Here is an 18,799-nt window from a genome sequence, read left to right as displayed (position 1 = left end):
AGTCATTTCACATGATGGAAAAATTAAGAAGTCAAACCTGTTGTAATTTTCCATTAAAACAGCTGATTTGTACAAAGTGAACAAAAAGCTGCTAGTCCAAATCCATAGCAGTTGCATGGAAAATGTGCTGCTGTGACATGTTAGATTTTCTTCTAGTCCATGTGCCATTAGTTGTAGTTTCTACTAATGTGTGTAGCAGAACTTTACTGGCATGTGTGGGAACTTGGCTCATCCACAGCAGGAAGAGAAGCGTGCTCTGAAGTTGAAAGTGGCAGTGTTCTGCTGTTTCAAGAATGTAATTATCTATGTCAGCAAATATATGTATATGCTGTACCGTGTGATGAATAACTGGCAGAAAAAAAAAAAAATCCAACAATTTTTTTGTTGATTTCATTACAAGAGCCAAGACACCTAGTACTTACTTACATCAAGGACTGATTCCAGTAGACCTGAGCATTGTTCACGGCTTTTGATATTACGTAGTTTTCTGCATGCAACCTTTTCTAATTCAGCTTTGTGCTACATGACAGTTTTCTTCATTTTAGGCCCCTTGACTAGACAAATACTGACAACAGGGGCAATCATTTTAGTGAAAATAAACAGTTACTATTAAGGCCTAGTATAACACCAGTTAGTTTTATGAGTTTGTGCTTCCAACAGGTAGTAGTTATTAAATACAGTTTGCTCTGGAGCTCAACATTTATTGCATGGGAATATTAAATGCTGTGCTATTGCCAGATCTCTTAGCTCACCCTTTTTGTGTGTCACATGATAAGTAGGAGAGGCTAAAGTAGATACACAAAAGCAATAGGCTGGGACAGGTGCCTGGCTTTGGAGCACTGTATTGCAGTGCCTCTCCTGCCCTTTGACTGTACTACTCTTCACTCAGGGTCTTAAAATTTTGATCAATTGTGTGGAAGGAGTCAGAAAGAATAGAAAAAATTGTTTCAGTTTGCTAAGAAAAATGTGATTTGGCTGTATACTGGCATTTTCAGCAAGGTACAGAGAATGCAGATACAAGGGGAAGAATAAGGGTTTAATAGAAAGGAAGTCGGGGTAGCAGGAATAAGTAAAGGATCTGTTTGTAAGGCAAGGAGAAAGTAAATCTTATGGGAGGATTTTGGCATTTACAGGCCAGGTAATCTCTAATTTGCTGTTGTGTAGTCAGGTGGGACTGGAAGCAAAGTTTTAAATCGTTGCGAGGAATTTATTCAATTAGTAGGGAGATTGAAATATCTTCAGTTTGTCATAGTATTTTATCTTTGCACCTTGATGTTTATTATGGTTTTTATTCTCACTGTAGTTGTGTTTGTGAAATATATAAAGCAAACTAACCATGTGCATGCCTGGCTCTGAACCTGCCATTTAATTTTTCCTTGATTTTTTTATTATGAGATGTTTTTGATTCTTAACACCCCTCTGTTCAGAACACATATGATGATCTGGTTAAAGGTCATTGAGCACTGCTGTATTGTTTAATGAAACTGAACATGCTGTTCACTATGTTCATTGACTGTGTTCCTCTAAAACACCCATTAGTGATCTCCACATTTGTTCCTTAATGCTAAAAATGTGAAGTATGGTTCTCTGAAAGCAAGGACAGCAAATGCTTTTAGATTTTCATTTACATTCTTCTTCGTATTGTGCTGCCAAACACTGAATAACAATTACTCTGATAAATACCTCATCAAAATGACGCAATAAGATATGTTTTTTGTGGTTTAAAAGAAGGTACTCTCACCCACTTCTTTTTGTGATCATGACAAACTTTTAGGAAGTATTGGAATGTATTAAAGCCAGTAAAAGAACCCAGTTTCATCAAGTCCTACCTATGTTTCTATTTCAGTCCAGCACTTTGAGCCTTCACATTATCATTGTTTGTTTTGCAAGGCTTAGCTTACGTATTGGCATCCTTGCACAAAGTGGGGATTGCTTGGTCCAGCTGCTTTTTGGATCCTACCTCATGAATGAGCACATCTTTTTTCTATATATGTGTATGGCGATGGAGAGAAACAGAACAACCTGCGCATACTGCCGATACGTGTTTGAAATAACCATATAGCTCACTGATATATGATAGTGGTATGGTACAGTGACAACTCACTGTAGAAAAGCCAAAGTAATATATAACCAAGTAGCAGTGGAAGAACCATTGGGAAATTGGCTTGATTCTGGTTTACCTTTTGGCACAGTGTAAAGCTGACTATTTTCAGAGAAATGCTAGTACTGATGGAGATTTAAAATAGCCACTTTTCATATGGAGAGATGAGAAGCAAGAGCTTCCCTTTTCTTACATCCTGGAGATAAAATCACCAGACATGAGGTAGTGACTGACCCTGGTTTAGCCACCATTTTTTTTTATCAGAGATTGGGGATTGCTGAGGTGTTCAGGAGTCAGTAGTTTTTGTCAGGCAGCAGCCAGGGACACTCCTCAGGCTGCTACTATCATTTATGATGGTCTTAACAGTAGGATGGTAGAGAGTTTGGTGCTTGATGCAGCCTTTGATTATATATTCCAAGCATAACATGATAGCTAAAATAATTTTTTTTAAATTTGTGGTGCTCACCTCTGGTGACATATAGTTGAGGTTGTGATAAATACTAGCATCTGAAATAGATGGCTTTGAGTTCTTCACTGGCTTGGAGATGGGGTCTTGTAAGGCTTTGTGAGTGCATTCTGCTCAGTGCTATTAGGAAAGTAAGGATGACCAGAAGAGCTTGTTTGTAAACCCCAAACTTCTGCTAACTGATAGCCAACAGAATACTCCTAAAAAACAACTAAGAACTTAAAAATTTTAACATGACTTAACGTGATGGTTATAATTGTAAGTTATCTATGCTTAGCTTTTCCTCAGCTCCAAGTGTAAAGTAAAAAGTTTTTCAATAAAGAGACAGAATACTGTTTCTAAATTCTAAATCTTTTAATTGAGGGAGCATGGTTTAGAGACAAGCAGAAATTAATAGACTGTACGAAAATGTGCGTACATAGCAGTTTTCCATAGCTAATGAAATCTTGGAAAAGAGTATGGCCATTTGTATTATGGAATATGGTTCAATGTGCAATTTTTCTATGAATCATTCTGTATTGATCTAGCTGTTGAATTTTTGAGCCTTTCCAGTATATAGCAGTTCTGAGTAAGTTTCACATATCACATTTCAAGTCTAATTATGGGGAAACAGTTGTCTAATGGATTCAGCCACATCCAATGTAAGAGAGGCAGATGACATTCAGTAACTTTGACATTATAAAAATAAGGTACAAAATGGTATTGCAAAGTACTTCAAATTGCATGAAAGACAGTCTGAAAGCTGTCCAAAAATTTGTTCCAGGAAGTCATTGAGCTTGTAAAAATAGTCGTAACTTTTCTAGGGTATACTTTGAAGCTGCGAACATTGGTCAGCCTGAGACTGGCCAACATTTTTCAGCCACAAAAATGATCAGAAGGATGGAGCACTTCTCCTATGAGGAAAGGCTGGGCTTGTTCAGCCTGGAGAAGAGAGGGCTGCGGGGAGACCTTATTGTGGCCTTTCAGTACTTAAAGGGGGCTTATAAGAAAGATGGGGACGGGTTTTTTAGCAGGGCCTGTTGTGATAGGACAAGGGGTAATGGTTTTAAAAAGGAAGAAATTTTTTATGATGGGGGTGGTGAAACACTGGAACAGGTTGCCCAGAGAGGTGGTAGATGCCCCGTCCCTGGAAACATTCAAGGTCAGGTTGGATGGGGCTCTGAGCAACCTGATCTAGTTGCAGATGTCCCTGCTTACTACAGGGGGGTTGGACTAGATGCCCTTTAAAGGTCCCTTCCAACCCAAACCATTCTATGATTCTAATAAGGGAAAACACAGATCTTGTGTGATTTTTCAGTCTAGCTAGTAATGTTGATGTCTGGGGGAAAGATGACAGATCCTCATTTGTTAAGACCCATGGGCATTGTCTGTCTACCATTCTTGTCTTTGGCCTCTAATTTCTTTCAGTTCAGGCAATCCCCATCATAAACCTTAACCTTCGTCTATTTGCTCAGTCTTCAAATCCACTTTCATGCTGTCCCATAAGCCTGGAACTTTCTCTTTCCCACAGCATCCATGCTTCCTTCCCCATTTCTTTTAAAACCCTTCTTGTGGCCACTTCTTCAAAGAGCTGCATGTATATTAATAGCATTACATTATCTTTTAACCTTCCTGTGCTCTCAGGAAAACATTTCCCTTTGTTTCTTTTTTTCCCTCTCCATCTACTCAGATTTCTTTCTATTTTCATTATCTTTGAAGAAGGAAACATTGTGCTAATTATGTTCGTAAGTCACCTTAACCAGTAAAATGTCATGCGTTCCCTAAGTGTCAGGCAAAACTGGGGCTATCTGTAGTACCAGCAAGCGTGGCCAGTCTCTTGAGCCTGTGATGTTTAATGACAGTCCATGCCACGACAAAGCTGTGTGAGAAGTCTGATCACCATGAGAACGTGTGTGGACACACACACACACACACACGTAAATCTCTTAAATTTAAAACTGCAGTCTGTCTCTGAAGTTATGCTTTCTTTCCTCTCGCCCAGTTTTTCATTATGTTTTTTTCTTGATTAGAATTGCCAGGTATGAAAAAAAAAGATAAATTTAGAAAGATAAATCGAAGCAGACACTGAACAAAGCTATTTAGCACAAAATGGAGACACGCAGGCCATGTGGTTGCTGTTCAGCGGTGTGAAGTGTGGGTCCCCTACTGTCCCACTGTGACACACATTGATAGTGCCATATGACCAGTCTACCCTGTTGAAAACACTGGGCTTAAAATCCTGTGATCAGGTGCACATCAGCAAACCTCTGGTCTGACACTAAGCTCTTACTGGCATTAAGGGGACACCCTTAGAGGTGCAGATCGTCACCAGATCTTAATTGCAGAGTGGGAGGTAAGACGCTGCTTGGCATAAGACATGGTGGCAGAAAGACTTTGAGCTTTTAGGGGAGAAAAAAGACTACAATCCACAAGACTGAGTCAGAATATCACAGGATAGCATAAACCTGGTTTTGATAAGACTAAGCCTTTGCTGGAACATCAAAGTCAATGAGTCCCCAAATGGTGCAGTTTAGAGAACCAAACAAAGGAACCAGAAAATGGCTTTGTTACAGGCAATTTCAGTTTCAAATAAATGTAACATTTTATTGGCTTACTTACATCAGAAAATAAGCAGGCTGTTAGACACAGGGAAATACATGCACACCATAACTAAATGACTTAATTTGAACTTCCATATCTCAGTTTGAAGAAGCAGCAAACATTTGTAGTCTTCTGTTTTGATATGTTAATCTGTTGTTCAGTAGCATTTGTGTGCACAGCTGCACAATAGCTTAGTGCGGATTCAGTGTAAATTTAGAAATGTTTCCCGCAGACACAATTTAAAATAATACAAGTAGGTAAGCTGTGCTTGTGTATAGATATATAGCCATAGCTATAGATATATAGTAGGCCTATAGATCTAGATATATAGATCTATAGATCTATATAGCAGTTATGCTTGTATATACATACAGGGGTCGGGGGGAAGAGAGAGAGAATGGGCACAAACTGAAGCACAGGAGGGTCCCTCTGAACATCAGGAAACACTTTTTTACTGTGAGGGTGACCGAGCACTGGCACGGGTTGCCCAGGGAGGCTGTGTGGTCTCCCTCCTTGGAGATATGCAAAATTCATCCAGGCATAGTCCTGGGCAACTGGCTCTAGGTGACCCTGCTTGAGCAGGGCGGTGGGACCAGATGACCTCTGGAGGTCCCTTCCAACCTCAACCATTCTGGTAGGCTATTTTCAGCATCTGCCATAGTCATGTGGCCCCTATTACCATTGTGTAAACGCTTCGCAAGTTTTAATCTGGTTGTCCTTTCAGCATCCTGGGAGTTAGAATAAAAGGTTGGGCTAATTCTTTTTTGTAAAATGCATCAGCATCTTGTAAGTGGGGAGTGAAGGTTGAAAGAGAATTTTCAAGTGGGCCTGTTTAAAAGAGATGGCATTTGGGTCTTTGATTTCCTTGGCTTCTTTCAAAATCCCAGCTTTAGTTGCATAGACTGTGGAGCCTAAGGTTATAAATCATATGCAGCAAAGACAGAGAAGTGAATTTTGATCTCCAGGTCCCAAGTGAATACTCTGAGCTTCTTCTAGAACTTTTCTGTTGCAAAGTGATGCACAAACTTGTAAAATCTCTTCTTAAGTGTGATTTCAAAGTAGCTCACTTAAATAGTTACTACAGAAAACAAAAAATGGTAAGAGTAAGGGCTCTGGAATGACATGTTACAGGAGCGTGAACTGGCAGACTTATGCTAGCCAACTCTATATGCCTATATTCCTCTTCTTTGGGCCTTCCCTATTTTCTTTTCAGCCAGCTGTGTTGTTCGGTTCCCAGTGTAATGCATTTTCTTCCAGGTGGGAGAATAAAGCACTGGATCTTTCTGTTACAGCTGAACTATCAAGCCAAAAAAATAATACACTTAAATGCAAATACATCGTTATGATAAGGGTTGATTAAATTCATGTGATAGGATTGATTTTATTTTTTTCCCCTATTTTGATTTTTGTTCAAAGATAGCATGCGTCAGCTAGACCTACAGCTAGTGAAAAAACTGGTAGTTGTATTTGCAAAGGAAAAAAAAAGGATATTGCAGTTTTTCTGTTTTTCAATTAAAAAAATATTCTACTTATTGGTATTATTTTTGCCACAAGTTTTATCAATTTTATCTAAACTTTTTTTTTAAAATTACAACAGAAATTTTTCATTTGTAGTATTTCAGCTAAAAGAAATATGGAACATAATCCAAACATTATACTAAAATTATTTTTCCAAAAAATGAAACATTACATTGGGCAGATGAGTTGGGAAATAGTAAACTAGGTCAGTGTAGTAGAGTTGCTTTGGCCTGGGCTGTAGACAGATAAAAGTGTACGTTAAAAATAGGAAATTAGCTTGGAAGGCAACAGTGAAGCTTAAAAAAACAAACAAAAATCATCAGCATGCCTATTCTCTAATTCTGCCATGTAAATCCAGTGCCAGAACTTACAGCTTTCAATTTCAGATTTCCTTTGGTCTGAATGGGAGATTACCCAAATACAGATAACAGAACTCACTACAGAATAGTGTTCTTGAAGAGAGACAATTCTGTTACATACTCAGTTTTCCTGAAATTTCCAAAACTTTTCCAGTGAAAGTAACTCCTGAACAGTTCTAATGTCAAGTTCCTATTTTGATAGCAAAAGCAGACAGCATGGACAGCTTTCTAATTGCCATTATGTTAGTAAAGCCAAATTTATGACACATATTAACTGCAAATATAAGACTATTTTCACATGAAATAATATGTACCTTTGAAGTTAACTAGAAATCTCTCTGCCTTTTCGTACACATCATCTTGTTTTTTCCATGTGGAGCGGCTATGACTCATATTAGAGTAGAAAGCACATTTTTAAGCATTCTATCATGTAATATCTTTGTGCCTCTACGTTTTTCTCCCCACTCAGAGACTATGAAGAAAATATTTCAAGAAAAGGGCATCTTGGCAGGAGAAGAAAGAGCTTTTAAACCACATCTGACCTTCATGAAGTTGTCAAAATCAACCCAGCTACGTAAGCAGGTGAGCTCACATTTCACATAGCTCAGCAGCAATCTAGAAAGTTTAATTTGGAGATGAACAAAGGAGTTGCTTGTGCTATAGCATCATACTTTCTACTTTGTAACCAGCTGAAGAGGTAAGACTTGAAAATACTGATTTTTTTAGAAAAAATAGTTAGTACATCTGCCTTATAAACAGTAGTCCTGTACTGTAAGTTACCACTCTTGATATTCTCAGTACAGTAATATCATGGTCTGTTTTCTTTTGTGAAATTATGCAAGACCAAAGGATGAAAGTACTTGTTCAAAACTACAGAATTGTTATGAGGGTGTAGATTATATGCATGCAGTTTGTTTGGATAGTTTTGTTTTGTTACTGTATAGGAGAAAATAAGCAAATAAACAGTGGAATTTATATTTGGATTATGCATAATATGCAGACCATCAGTTCCCTCTATTGAATATGCTTCGGTGAATTTCAGAGTAGTGATGAAACACATCTTCTATATTCTGTCTCGCAGGCAGTTATTTCTTGCCTGTTTATTAGGTTTTTTGACAAAATACACAAATACATAAAAATAGTTTATAACTGTGATGATAAATATATAGAAGCAATACTAGTATATCTAGTTTTTTATTTCATATTAATTTAACAGTAATGTATTATTTAACATAAATTATATCTCCATAAAATTTTTTTGCTGACATTGTATAGGATGTTTTATGTGATCCTTTAACATTAAGCAGGAAAATAATTTTAAGAAAAAGTGTATTTTTAAATAAGAATTAAAGTACATAATATAAATATTTTAAGTTGATTTTTTCCTTAATAGTAAACATTAAAGAAAAGTACTTTAAAATGTAAGTAGAAATAACTAAAAAATGCTGAAGGTGCACATTTTAATTAAGTAGTATTGTGAAATCAATTGGAAGAAGGCAGTGAGGTTTGAGATACATCAAGAAACTTCAAGGGCACACATACTCGCTCTGAAACAGAAATAAGGACTTGTCCACAGGTTGTAGGTGGTATATTATAGCTATTCAGTTTGTAAGCTCACATAAGCTTTTGCTTGTATTAACAATTGTTCTTTAAAACACTCATTTTAAAAATCCATAGCTCTTCTAGAATATCAGCTGTTCAGTAATTTAACTGTTTGGTTAAAACATCTGAGACAATCAGGGTGGGTTTTTTGCTGTGCTGTTTTTTGGTGGTTTGTTTTGTTTACATTTATCTGCCTTTCATGAACTATTAGCCAGGATGCATGCTTTCTGTGTTCTGATATTCACTGCTGCTGACAGAACAAGGTCAATGGCATTCCAAATCATCTTCCTTAGTCCTTCATAATGCTGGATAATGCATATGGTATTCTAAAGATACACTGTATAGAAAGATACTATGTATTAAAAATCTGTAAATTATTTTATCAATCAGGAATTTTTCTCTGTCAAGCCACTGTCGGGCATAAGCATCAGCCTTTACTATCATTTTTTGTTTCATTGTGTCCATGCATTTAGTGAGATGGTTTCATGCATTTACTGAGAACAATAAATAAAAACATGAAATATAAAAGGAATAACTATTTTATAGTACGTTTTAATATAATGTTTAATTGCATTTTCAGGTCATACAACAGTGTGAAAAACAAGAAGGGAGGAGTGGATAAAGATTACATGAGAAAGCATATAAAAGAGCAAATAGAACTAAAGTAGTTGAGTATAGTTCACAGCTATAGCTTTGTAACTATATTAATACTTCTTTTAAATGTTAAAAGTTTCCTTGTTTGAAGCAATACTCTGTTAAGCCACTCTCCTCATAATGACATCTAAATTCCACAAAGTTATCTTTTGGGGAAAAAAAAAAAATCTGTTTTTCAAACCTTAATATAGCTACAAGCATTTTTGAAATGCATATACTCTGAAAAGATTTTGACTTTCCCAAATTGTTGCTGGTATTTACAAAGCAAAGAGTTTGAGAATTCAAAATTAATAAAGATCTCAAGAAATCAGCTTTCCATGTTGAAAGCACAGCATTAAGCTAAAAATGGTAAATGCAAAACACTTGGAAACAGACATTAATAAAGGATAAAAATGTGAGATAAAGTAGGTTAGAAAAGAGCTACCTGGGTTACTGCACCCTCTTCAGCTTCTCAGGTTAAAAAACTTATTTACCTACTCAGAAGTGGGAGCAACTCATTCTTCGTGGTTAGTTGGACAATTCTGAGATCAAATGTGCCACTGAAAACTTCCCCAAAATAAGGAGGTGGGGTGTGCCTCTAGGTGTCGTTGTGGAAGGAGATAAAGGGATATAATTTACTTGCACATGTTTAGCTGTTTCCACAATTGATTGTTTGAATGAGAAGAATCTTGGGTTAGTATCATTATCTTCTATACAAAGAACCTAATGAAACACAAGGAAAGAAGCAACTGGAGTTTTGCACTTGAAGATAACATTTCCATTCCTGCTTCCCTCACTACCCTGCTATGCTGCCACAGGTCATTCACAACCCCTCTGCTTTTCATTCGTCCAGACTGCTGTTTATTTCAGGGCGTGTTGTGAGGCACACTTGATAAATGCTGCATGACGTTTGGAGATCCTTTGATACCTAGTGCTGCCAGAACTGCAAATACTGTGAAATGGATTTCATAAGTAGAAGATGACTGACAGCTAAATTGCTCTGATGGCATCTGCTTAATTAGTAAGGAGTATATCCTTAGCCTAGACAGTGGTTGACAAGAAAAAATGCCAAAAATATAATTTATGAATATTTAATATATGATGTTCTTCTGTACACTGTATCTTTAGAATACTCTATGTATAATTAGTAAAAGAGAATATATTAGTGAGAAAAATCCATTTGTATTTACAACACTTGCAAGTGTTGTACAAGGCCTGATTCACTGTTACCATTCAGCTTCAAAGGTAACATCATCAAGATGCTAGATATTACTTTGCAGACAGTATTATTATGATTGTACTGGAAACAGCAGTAACTGCATGATTCAGTAATTTAGTCTTGTATTTTTAATGTAAATTATTTTAAACTTTTGCCACTATCCTAGTTTCATATAGAGATAACATGAGGTACTTATTTTGTAGTAATAATAATAATCATAATTCCTTCATCATAAAAGAAAAAATTCCACACTGAATCAAACCCAAAGCAGTGTCTCCAAATTCAAATCTTTTTGATGTGCACTCACATTCATCTTTTTGCTATCTTCAGCTAGACATACCAGATAAGATGCTTAATACTGATAGTTATGAAGGTAATGACTTTTTTCTCATGTAAATTTTCTCTCAATTTGTGTGACATTAATATTTTTGGCTTCTTGAAATGAAATATAGCTGAAGAGAGATGTAGTATATCTGCTGATGTCTTTTATTAGCCATACTGTAAGCAGTTACAGCAAGTTTTGGCAGTCAGACGATAAGCTATCTAATGTCTCTTCTGTCTTATTTAGATAAGGAACCCCAGGCACTTATCTTGTTGCAGGGAAGGATATTACTTCTATAGTACTTCCATATCATGTCTCCTGCTTCATTAATTTGTTAATGAATTTTTGTTGCATATGCATACATCAAATACTGTGTTCAGTAAAGATCCTCTGTATGACAAGAGAAGTGAAAGGGAATCCTTCCCTTCTGGTATTATTTCTCTCATGTTAAGTTTTACGCAATACTCAAAAATAGAATAGAAAACGTGAATTTCTGTCTTACATCCTAGTATAGTTTTCAGTTTCCTAGATTTGTAATTTTGCTTTTATTTATACCCATATGGCATAGATACATAGTCATACCATATCGAATCTTGTGAGAAGAGTGATTCTCAGTAAAACCAAAGCACTTCCCCTGTTTATCAGTCCCTGCTGATTCTGACCTCCAGCATTCTTTGTATAATAACTCCTGGGATCTCTGGCATTTTGGACAGAAACGCTAGTATAAGAAAAGCTGCAGAGCTCATTAAATCGCTCTGTATTTCCATTTATCAGCCTCCACGTCAGTGGTTTGTATTATGACAACTGTTACTTGCTGATACGGGAGTCTGAGGCACATATTTATTTGGAATCTTTGATGCTGATCCTAAAATGTCTGAAACGATCACTTTGGCACAATACAAAACAATAAACACTTTGCTTTCACAGTTTTATGAGACCAGCAGAAATGTTTTGTGATTTTTCTACAGTAGTTTTTTAATCTGAAGATCTAACAACAGGGGCAGAAAATGCACAAACTGTGTGACCCAACAGCTGGAAGAGGTTCTTGAATTCTCATCTTTCGGTCTTCCTGCTTTCCTATCATACACCATATTGCAGAGATATGTAACTACAGTACTTGTTTTAAACAAGAAGAAGAAAGGACATAACTATAGACAGTTTGTTGCAAGCTAAATGTAGTGTGAGGTGTTAGTCACAGTGATCATTCCTTAAATTTCCAAACTCTTCTACTGAACATGCTAGATAGGATGTAATCTATGCTGTTACACCTACCCCTGTTACAGGACGGAGGCTGCAGAAGGCAGCACCTCTTTACGCATGAACTCTTCTACGTCCACATGGGGATCATCGAGGTCTAGGCGAAGAAACTTTTCCACAACAGACTTGCATTTCTCCATCCGATCTCCTTTTGAAGGATGATCAATACGTTTGATAGCTTTTCCATTGCGAATCAGTTCTGACACTTCCACTCCTCTTTCAATAATTTTGGCTGGCATTCCTGCTAATGCAGCAATGTTGGCCGCATGACTAACAGTGGACATGCCCTGTTTGATCTGATAGAAAAATATCAACTCATCTCCATCTTGGTGGGTCTCCATGGTCAGGTATTCCAGAAGAGGTGTGTCAGGCAGGAGTTCTAGCTGCATTAAACTGTGAAAATTAGTGGAGACAAAGACCTGTGGGCACTGTGTTCCTTGACTGATCCAGTACCTCAGGACCGCAGCCAGAAGGGACAGGCCGTCCAGTGTGTTGGTCCCTTTACCAAACTCGTCAATAAGTACCAAGGACCTCTCTGTGGCATTGTTTACTGCCTTGGCAACCTGGTTAAGATCAATCATGAAAGTAGAGAGCCCTACAGAAACTGATTCCCTACTGTGGATTCTTGTGTAAATCCCATCAATTACTCCAATCTCTGCCTCTGCTGCAGGGACATAACTACCGATTAGAGCCATGAATACTATAAGACCTACTTGCTTTAAGTAGACGCTCTTTCCAGATGAGTTGGGCCCTGTGATGATCTTTATTCGTCTGGTAGCCTCACCACTGTTCACAGGATTGGCCACAAAAGTCTTTGCACATAGTTCCATGAGTGGATGTCTTCCATCCTTGATGCGGAAGCCATGGCGGTGAGTAAAGCGTGGCCGGCAGTAGGCATTCTCCCGGGCCATCACTGCCAAAGCTAGCAGCACATCTAGGTGTGCAGTATACTCAATCACACTGTTAAGCACTTCAGACTTCTCCAAGATCTTTGTCTGCAGCTGGTGCATAATAAGTGTTTCCTGGTCTCTGATCTCACAGTGCAAGTCACCCAGCAGGCTGTCTAGCTCCTTAGTCCTAGCACTCCTGTAGTGCAGTTTATCCTCTGACAAGAACATGAAGTCCAAGCCTTCAATTTCGAAGTCACTCTTATCCACCATAGTTGGTAGCCGTGGAATGGAGAGAAGGAACCCAATCAAAGGAATGTAGATCACACAACAGGAAGGAATACGATTGTCCAAGGTCTCCAGTTCTTTTCGTGCCACTTCAGTAAGGAAGTCTGACAGTCCCATCAGCTTTCGTTTCTTCTCATCGATGGTGGGGTCCACATTGGGTCTAACAGTGAAGCGGTTCTCTGAGCTGCTGCCTTCGAAGTCCACCACTTTGCTGATTAGACTAGCAATGTAGTGCAGATCATCAGTGAAGACACGCGAAATAGTCTGAAAGAGTTCAATAGTGTTGGGCAGAGAACGACATGTGTCTCTAAGGCACACTGCACTGTACACTGTCTTATAGAGTGCTTGCCAGTCACTAACTTTTGTGTGGGAAAGAGTCATTCTCTTTAGAATAAGAGGCACATTTTTAATATTCTTGAGGCAACCTTGAAGAGTGAGGACTGTTTCGTGGTTCTGAGCCAGTAGGAAGAAGTGGATAACATCTAGCCGTTTGTTCAGCTCTGTCAAGTTCCGAGTAGGTCGTGTGAGCCACAGCCTCAGCAGTTTTTCTCCCCATTTGCACCTGCAACGGTTTAAAATTCCATATAAACTGAATCCTTCTTTTAATCCACTGGACAGCTTGTACACAGAAGGATGGATATCACTTTTAAATATCTGCAGGACACAGTAAGTGTCTTGGTCCATATTCACAATATCTGACAGCACAAACTTTTTAAAGGCCAAAATAGGAACTGCAATAGTGCTTTCTTCGAGCTCAACTCCAACCCTTCTCCTGTCTAGGAACTTAAGGAGTCCCCCTAGGGCTCGTATCATGAGTGGGCTCTCAAAAGGGATGATTGAGGACAAGTAGAGAATTTTCTCTGTTGCAGTCATATGAGATGGGATAAATGGAAATTGCCTAGATAAGATCCGTTGCTTGCTGACTTCTAGGCCAAAATCTATGTTAGGAAACAGGACAATTTCTGGTTTTCCTATATCTTTATCACCAGCAGTAGCTGTTAGGTTGGTCAGGAATTCGGCAATATTCTGGTCCTGTTTTGCACTGGTCACTATGCATTGAGGATTAACTTCCCCGATCACTTTATGCAGTAGCTTGAGGTCTTCATTATCAGGTGTGTCAGACATGAAGTAGACTGAGCAGTCTTCTGTATCATAATAAGTAATTGCAAGCTGCCCTGCATACCACAAAACAGACATGTGTGTCTCAGAGCACTCTTGGTCCTCTTGTTCAGGCCCAAGTGGTGGTGGCAAGGCACAACTCGTGGCTGATGTGGCGCTCATTCTGTTGGAGAAAGATATTTTTATTCACAACTCATCCAAAAAGTCCTGAGAAGTAACTGTAATTGAGAACAGCAGGTTAACACTCAGTCTTCCAACCCTGGAGAAACTAAGATGCTACCAGGAATTAAAAACACGCGTTACCTGTTCAAGTGAAAAGATGCAGCCAAGAACTACAGCCGCCATCTTGCTCCAAGCCATGTGTGACTGAGCTAACTACCAGCAATGCTGGAATTGTTTTACAGTTTTTCTTTGTATCCTTTATTTTAGTAAGTATATTTGTATGCCCAAATACCCATAAATACAGTAATGTATATGCACATGTATATATATATGTACAAAATCATCATTCCTCAGAGGTACGGGACACCCCCACGGGCTGACCACAGCTCCTCACAACAATGCAGCCACGTAAACTGGTCATTGTTTCAGGGTCCTACCCCAGCAGCACCGTCACATAGTACCAGTTTCTGTACAAGTACATAACATACTGCTCCGGGGATCAACCATACCAAATGGTTTCCACAGTGGCTGTCAGCAACCCACCTCCAACCCTCTCCCACATCTTCCCCCCTCTACTCACCCTCCTCACCACAGACGGGCAGCTCGCCTCGGTTGCTGCGTCTCTTTGCAGCCCAAAAAGTTTTATCTTGACCCCCTTCCCCTCCCTCTCCGGGCCGCTGCTTGGCCCTCCCTGCGCTCAAGCCTCCCCGCCGCCGGGTCCTGTCAGGAAGGCGCCGCGCAGCGGCGCTGAGCCCCGTCTCCCCAGCCAGGCCGCGGCCGCCATCCCGCCCCCGCCCCTGCCGCGACCCGCCGATCCCCCACCGCTGCCGGGGGCGCACGGCAGCCCTCTCCCGGCAGCAAGTCCCTGCCGTCATGCGGGGAACGGACCCCCAACCTCCCTCGCGGCCTCCCGGCGGAATGGGAGCACCCCTCTCCTCGGGGCTCAAGCTCTTCCCCGCCAGCCCCTGCCCCGTCCTCGGGGAGCGGCTCCCGGCCTCCTCGGAGCCCCGCGCTGAGGAGGATGGAGAGGCGGCGGTCGGAAGAAGCCCCCTCGAGCAGCCGGCCGGCAAGGGATGCCAAGCGTCCGCTCCCAGGGAGCATCTCTGTGGCCTGCCTCTGCACCGCCTGTCAGTGCGACAGCGGGACCCATGGCCGGCCCTACCCTCTGCCCAGCTCCCCGCTGCTCGCCTCTTTCATCCGTTGCGGCTTCTGCAGTTCACTTAACGAGCTACTTCGAGCAACTGTAAATGAACCTCCATATGCAGTCCTCGGCTTTGGAGAGCTGGATGTGTGGTGATGGGCGTCGGGCATTTTGGCTGTGGGGTCTGGTACACAGAAACTGAAGCTGCTTGCGGGAGGGTGTCGGGCACCTCGCTTTGCAGCCATGTTAAGGCCTGTCACCACTTGAGCCTTCCTGCCCCTGGTCCCACGACGGGGCGAACGCTGCCTGGCTGCCTGCTGACAGCAGCCATGGGGGGTCCATGCAGCTGGAGGGTTCAACTGCAGGCTGGGGGCGGCAGGCTGCACCTTCCTGCCTGCATACAGAGGAGGTGCCGAGAGTTAACAGACATGACAAGGCTACCAAATGCTGTCTGCTTGGTGCCCTGCCAGTCTTGCAAGAGCTCCACATGCAACGCCTCTCCAGGCCTGCATTACGCAGCCATGTCCCTTTACAGGCATCTATTCATTACAGCGCTTCCTCAAGAGGCAGGTGTCTTCCTCCTCCCCTTCCAGCACCAAACGCTTCAGAATGGCCTCTCAAGTACTCTTGTTTCTCACCCTGCCCCAGTTATAGCATATCTCTGTAATCAGCATCTGTAACTTTCCCATGTGGAAACAACTCCTCGTTTTCATCTCTACTGCTCCAGACCCTTTCAATTAAGAAATGAACCGTGACCTTCCCATGCACCCGCATTGTTTCATCCTTTCACATCTCATTACAAACAGTGCTCCAGAAATTGCTCCAAGTTACTAAAAATATCATAGTTTTCCCATGGCTGCTTTTCCAAATATCTTTCAGTAGTGCATCTCGAGCATAACTAGGTTCCTGAGCATTCAACATTTGATTCACATCGTACCAATCTGTTTTTGACAAGCAACATCCCAACCTCTTGTAAATGCTATTTTTTTATTGGAGCGTGAAGTGGTGATTTTGATCTTTTCCTCGTTTTGTTCCACGAGTACTCAAGGCTTCACATTTTGACAAGTGTTCTCCTGGCTGAAAAGGTGTTTTTTTATTACTGATTGATGTCTAAATGTATTTCAAAGAACTGTCAGCCAAAAGGCAAAGAATGATGATTTAATTTCAAAATAACCTTAGTACATAAGGACTAATCTAGCCATAGAATATCAAATTTTAAATAATGACACTGAGGCTGGAATAAATGTAGATTTCCAAGGAGGTGGTGTACCTGAAACGGAAAGCATCCACCACTAGATGTCATCGTTTCAGAGATTAAAGAAATGGAAGGACATTTCTGATTTTCACTAAATTAGACTTTAGGGGACCAAAAGTCTCTAAATTAGACTTTAGAGAACCAAATGTGCAGGTACTTACTCAAGCAAAGTGCTTCCGAAGTCAATAATTTTGTACCTAAGTAAAAGCTAAGTAGACATACCAATGCTGAGCTCATCTTGCATATGAGTAATTGTAAATGAAGCATCACGAGAAGCGCCTGAGTGTGATGCTCAGATGAACGGATATAGTGTAAGGGTGTGAGGAAGGAGACGGCATCTGTCCCCTTTAGGGTGTCTGGTGAAGGACCTTTTCAGTGCAGAAGGGGATAATAAGAAAAGGAGGAAGCCCTAAACAACACATACAGAGACACAAACCTGACCAGCACAGGATAAGGGCGGCAGTAGCAAGAGCCAAAGCTGGTCGGCCGCACAGACTGATAAGGGCATGTGGAGTGTGGGGATGTTTATTTCAGTAGCATTGTCTGGCTGAGTACCTTGTCAAATGGGATGGTAAGGGAAGGGGGGAAGCCATAAACAAAATACAGAAAGACAGAAACCTGTCAAACATAACAGACAAAACCAAGAAACAAACCTCGTCAGTCACACTAATTGATGGGCTGTCAGGAAACTTCAGGCACACCGGGACTTTGCAGCTGTTGGGGATGTAAAGCTGAGGGCCCAGTGTGCTGGGGGGGTCGGTGGGACTGTGCAAACAGATGGGGGATGTGCAGGGGAAGGGGATGGGGAGGAACAAAGGAGGAGTGGACAGAATGGGGTGTAAAAGGGTCGGTTCTGTGTAAAACGGCGCTGGTGGGCACACCAAGCTAGTGCGCTGGCTGCTGGGGGCAAATGTCTGTATCTTCCCTAAATCGGGGGGGGGGGGGGGGGGGGTTTGTCTGCGGGTGTTCACTACCAAACCTCAAGCTGGACTGGCGGGCAAATGGGGGACCTGTGAGGTGGGTAGGGGGGCCTGGGATCTGGGCAGGGGTGCCGGGCGGACAGAGGGGCCGTGACAGTGCTTGGGCGATGCACAAATGTGTGTGTGCTTGTAAACCTGGAGAGAGTCATGGGTGCACCCGCCCTAGCGACCTTCTGTCTCTGCTGGGGGCTGTCCACACGTGTGTCTCTTGTGGGCCATGTATGTGGGTGCTGTTGAAGGCAGCACCTTGTGTGTGGCAGCCGGTGTAGCCAGCCGTGTCCATGTCCTCTGAGCATGTTTATGTGTCTCTGGGATGGGAAAGCAGCAGGTACATCCATCAAAGACCCTGGGTCCCCGGGGCACCGGGCTGGGCTCCAGCAGCCAGGCAATAGGGAGCCCTGGGCTGCAGCTGCTGGAGGCAGTGGTCATTCCTAACATCCCTTAGCATAGAGTAACGATTTTTAAAAAGCAAACAGCATTATTCTGAGGTAGCTTGAAGGAGGAAATATTGACTTTCTGCAGAGATCATGCATTTTTATTGAAAATACAATGGAATGAGGAGCCCTAAACTCTTAAAATAACTACTGAAATGAGGTTTTCTGAAAACAGCCTAATAGAATATTTATTATGTTCCACTTTGTATATGCAAAGCTACATAATGATACTGATATGATAAATCACTGGAAGTTTTCTAGATTTACTGAGATAAAATGCCTAGTGCTCATTAAATACAACCATATTTTCCTGTTTGGTGATTTTAAAGACCCAGAAAACTGCCCTTGACAAACATTTGAGATTCTTCCTTGAGTAGCATGCCCAGTGAGGACAGCAAGAATAATCTCCAGTTACATGTTCCATGAAGACTGCTGCAAACCATTGGAAGTTAAAGCAGTTGTAGCATTGTGTATAT

The 18,799-nt window shown here is 40.9% G+C and overlaps 2 protein-coding genes across 8 annotated transcripts in view; one reads left to right on the top strand and one right to left on the bottom strand.

Moving 5' to 3' along the window:
- The window catches only part of AKAP7 (A-kinase anchoring protein 7), a 93,047-nt gene that overhangs the window by 22,617 nt on the left and 51,631 nt on the right, over positions 1–18,799 (top strand). For 6 of the 7 annotated variants that reach the window (XM_087776822.1, XM_087776821.1, XM_087776823.1 and 3 more), the window contains exon 6: positions 7,494–7,606. In XM_087776822.1, the coding sequence (XP_087632948.1) occupies positions 7,494–7,606 (113 nt within the window). Of the gene's footprint in view, positions 1–7,493; positions 7,607–14,464; positions 14,595–18,799 lie in introns of those variants that run through there. The other variant, XM_087776827.1, reaches the window with a different exon arrangement.
- Positions 12,078–14,513, bottom strand: MSH5 (mutS homolog 5). The gene has a single exon (XM_009460755.2). It carries the CDS (start codon positions 14,511–14,513, stop codon positions 12,078–12,080), a length of 2,436 nt encoding a protein of 811 aa, XP_009459030.2.

Source organism: Nipponia nippon, unplaced genomic scaffold (genome assembly GCF_047370975.1).
Source record: "Nipponia nippon isolate SJK-2023a ecotype South Korea unplaced genomic scaffold, ASM4737097v1 scaffold_4, whole genome shotgun sequence".
NCBI lineage: Eukaryota > Metazoa > Chordata > Aves > Pelecaniformes > Threskiornithidae > Nipponia > Nipponia nippon.
The sequence above is the reverse complement of the archived record's forward strand: the minus strand, read 5'-3'. Positions and strand labels throughout refer to the sequence as shown.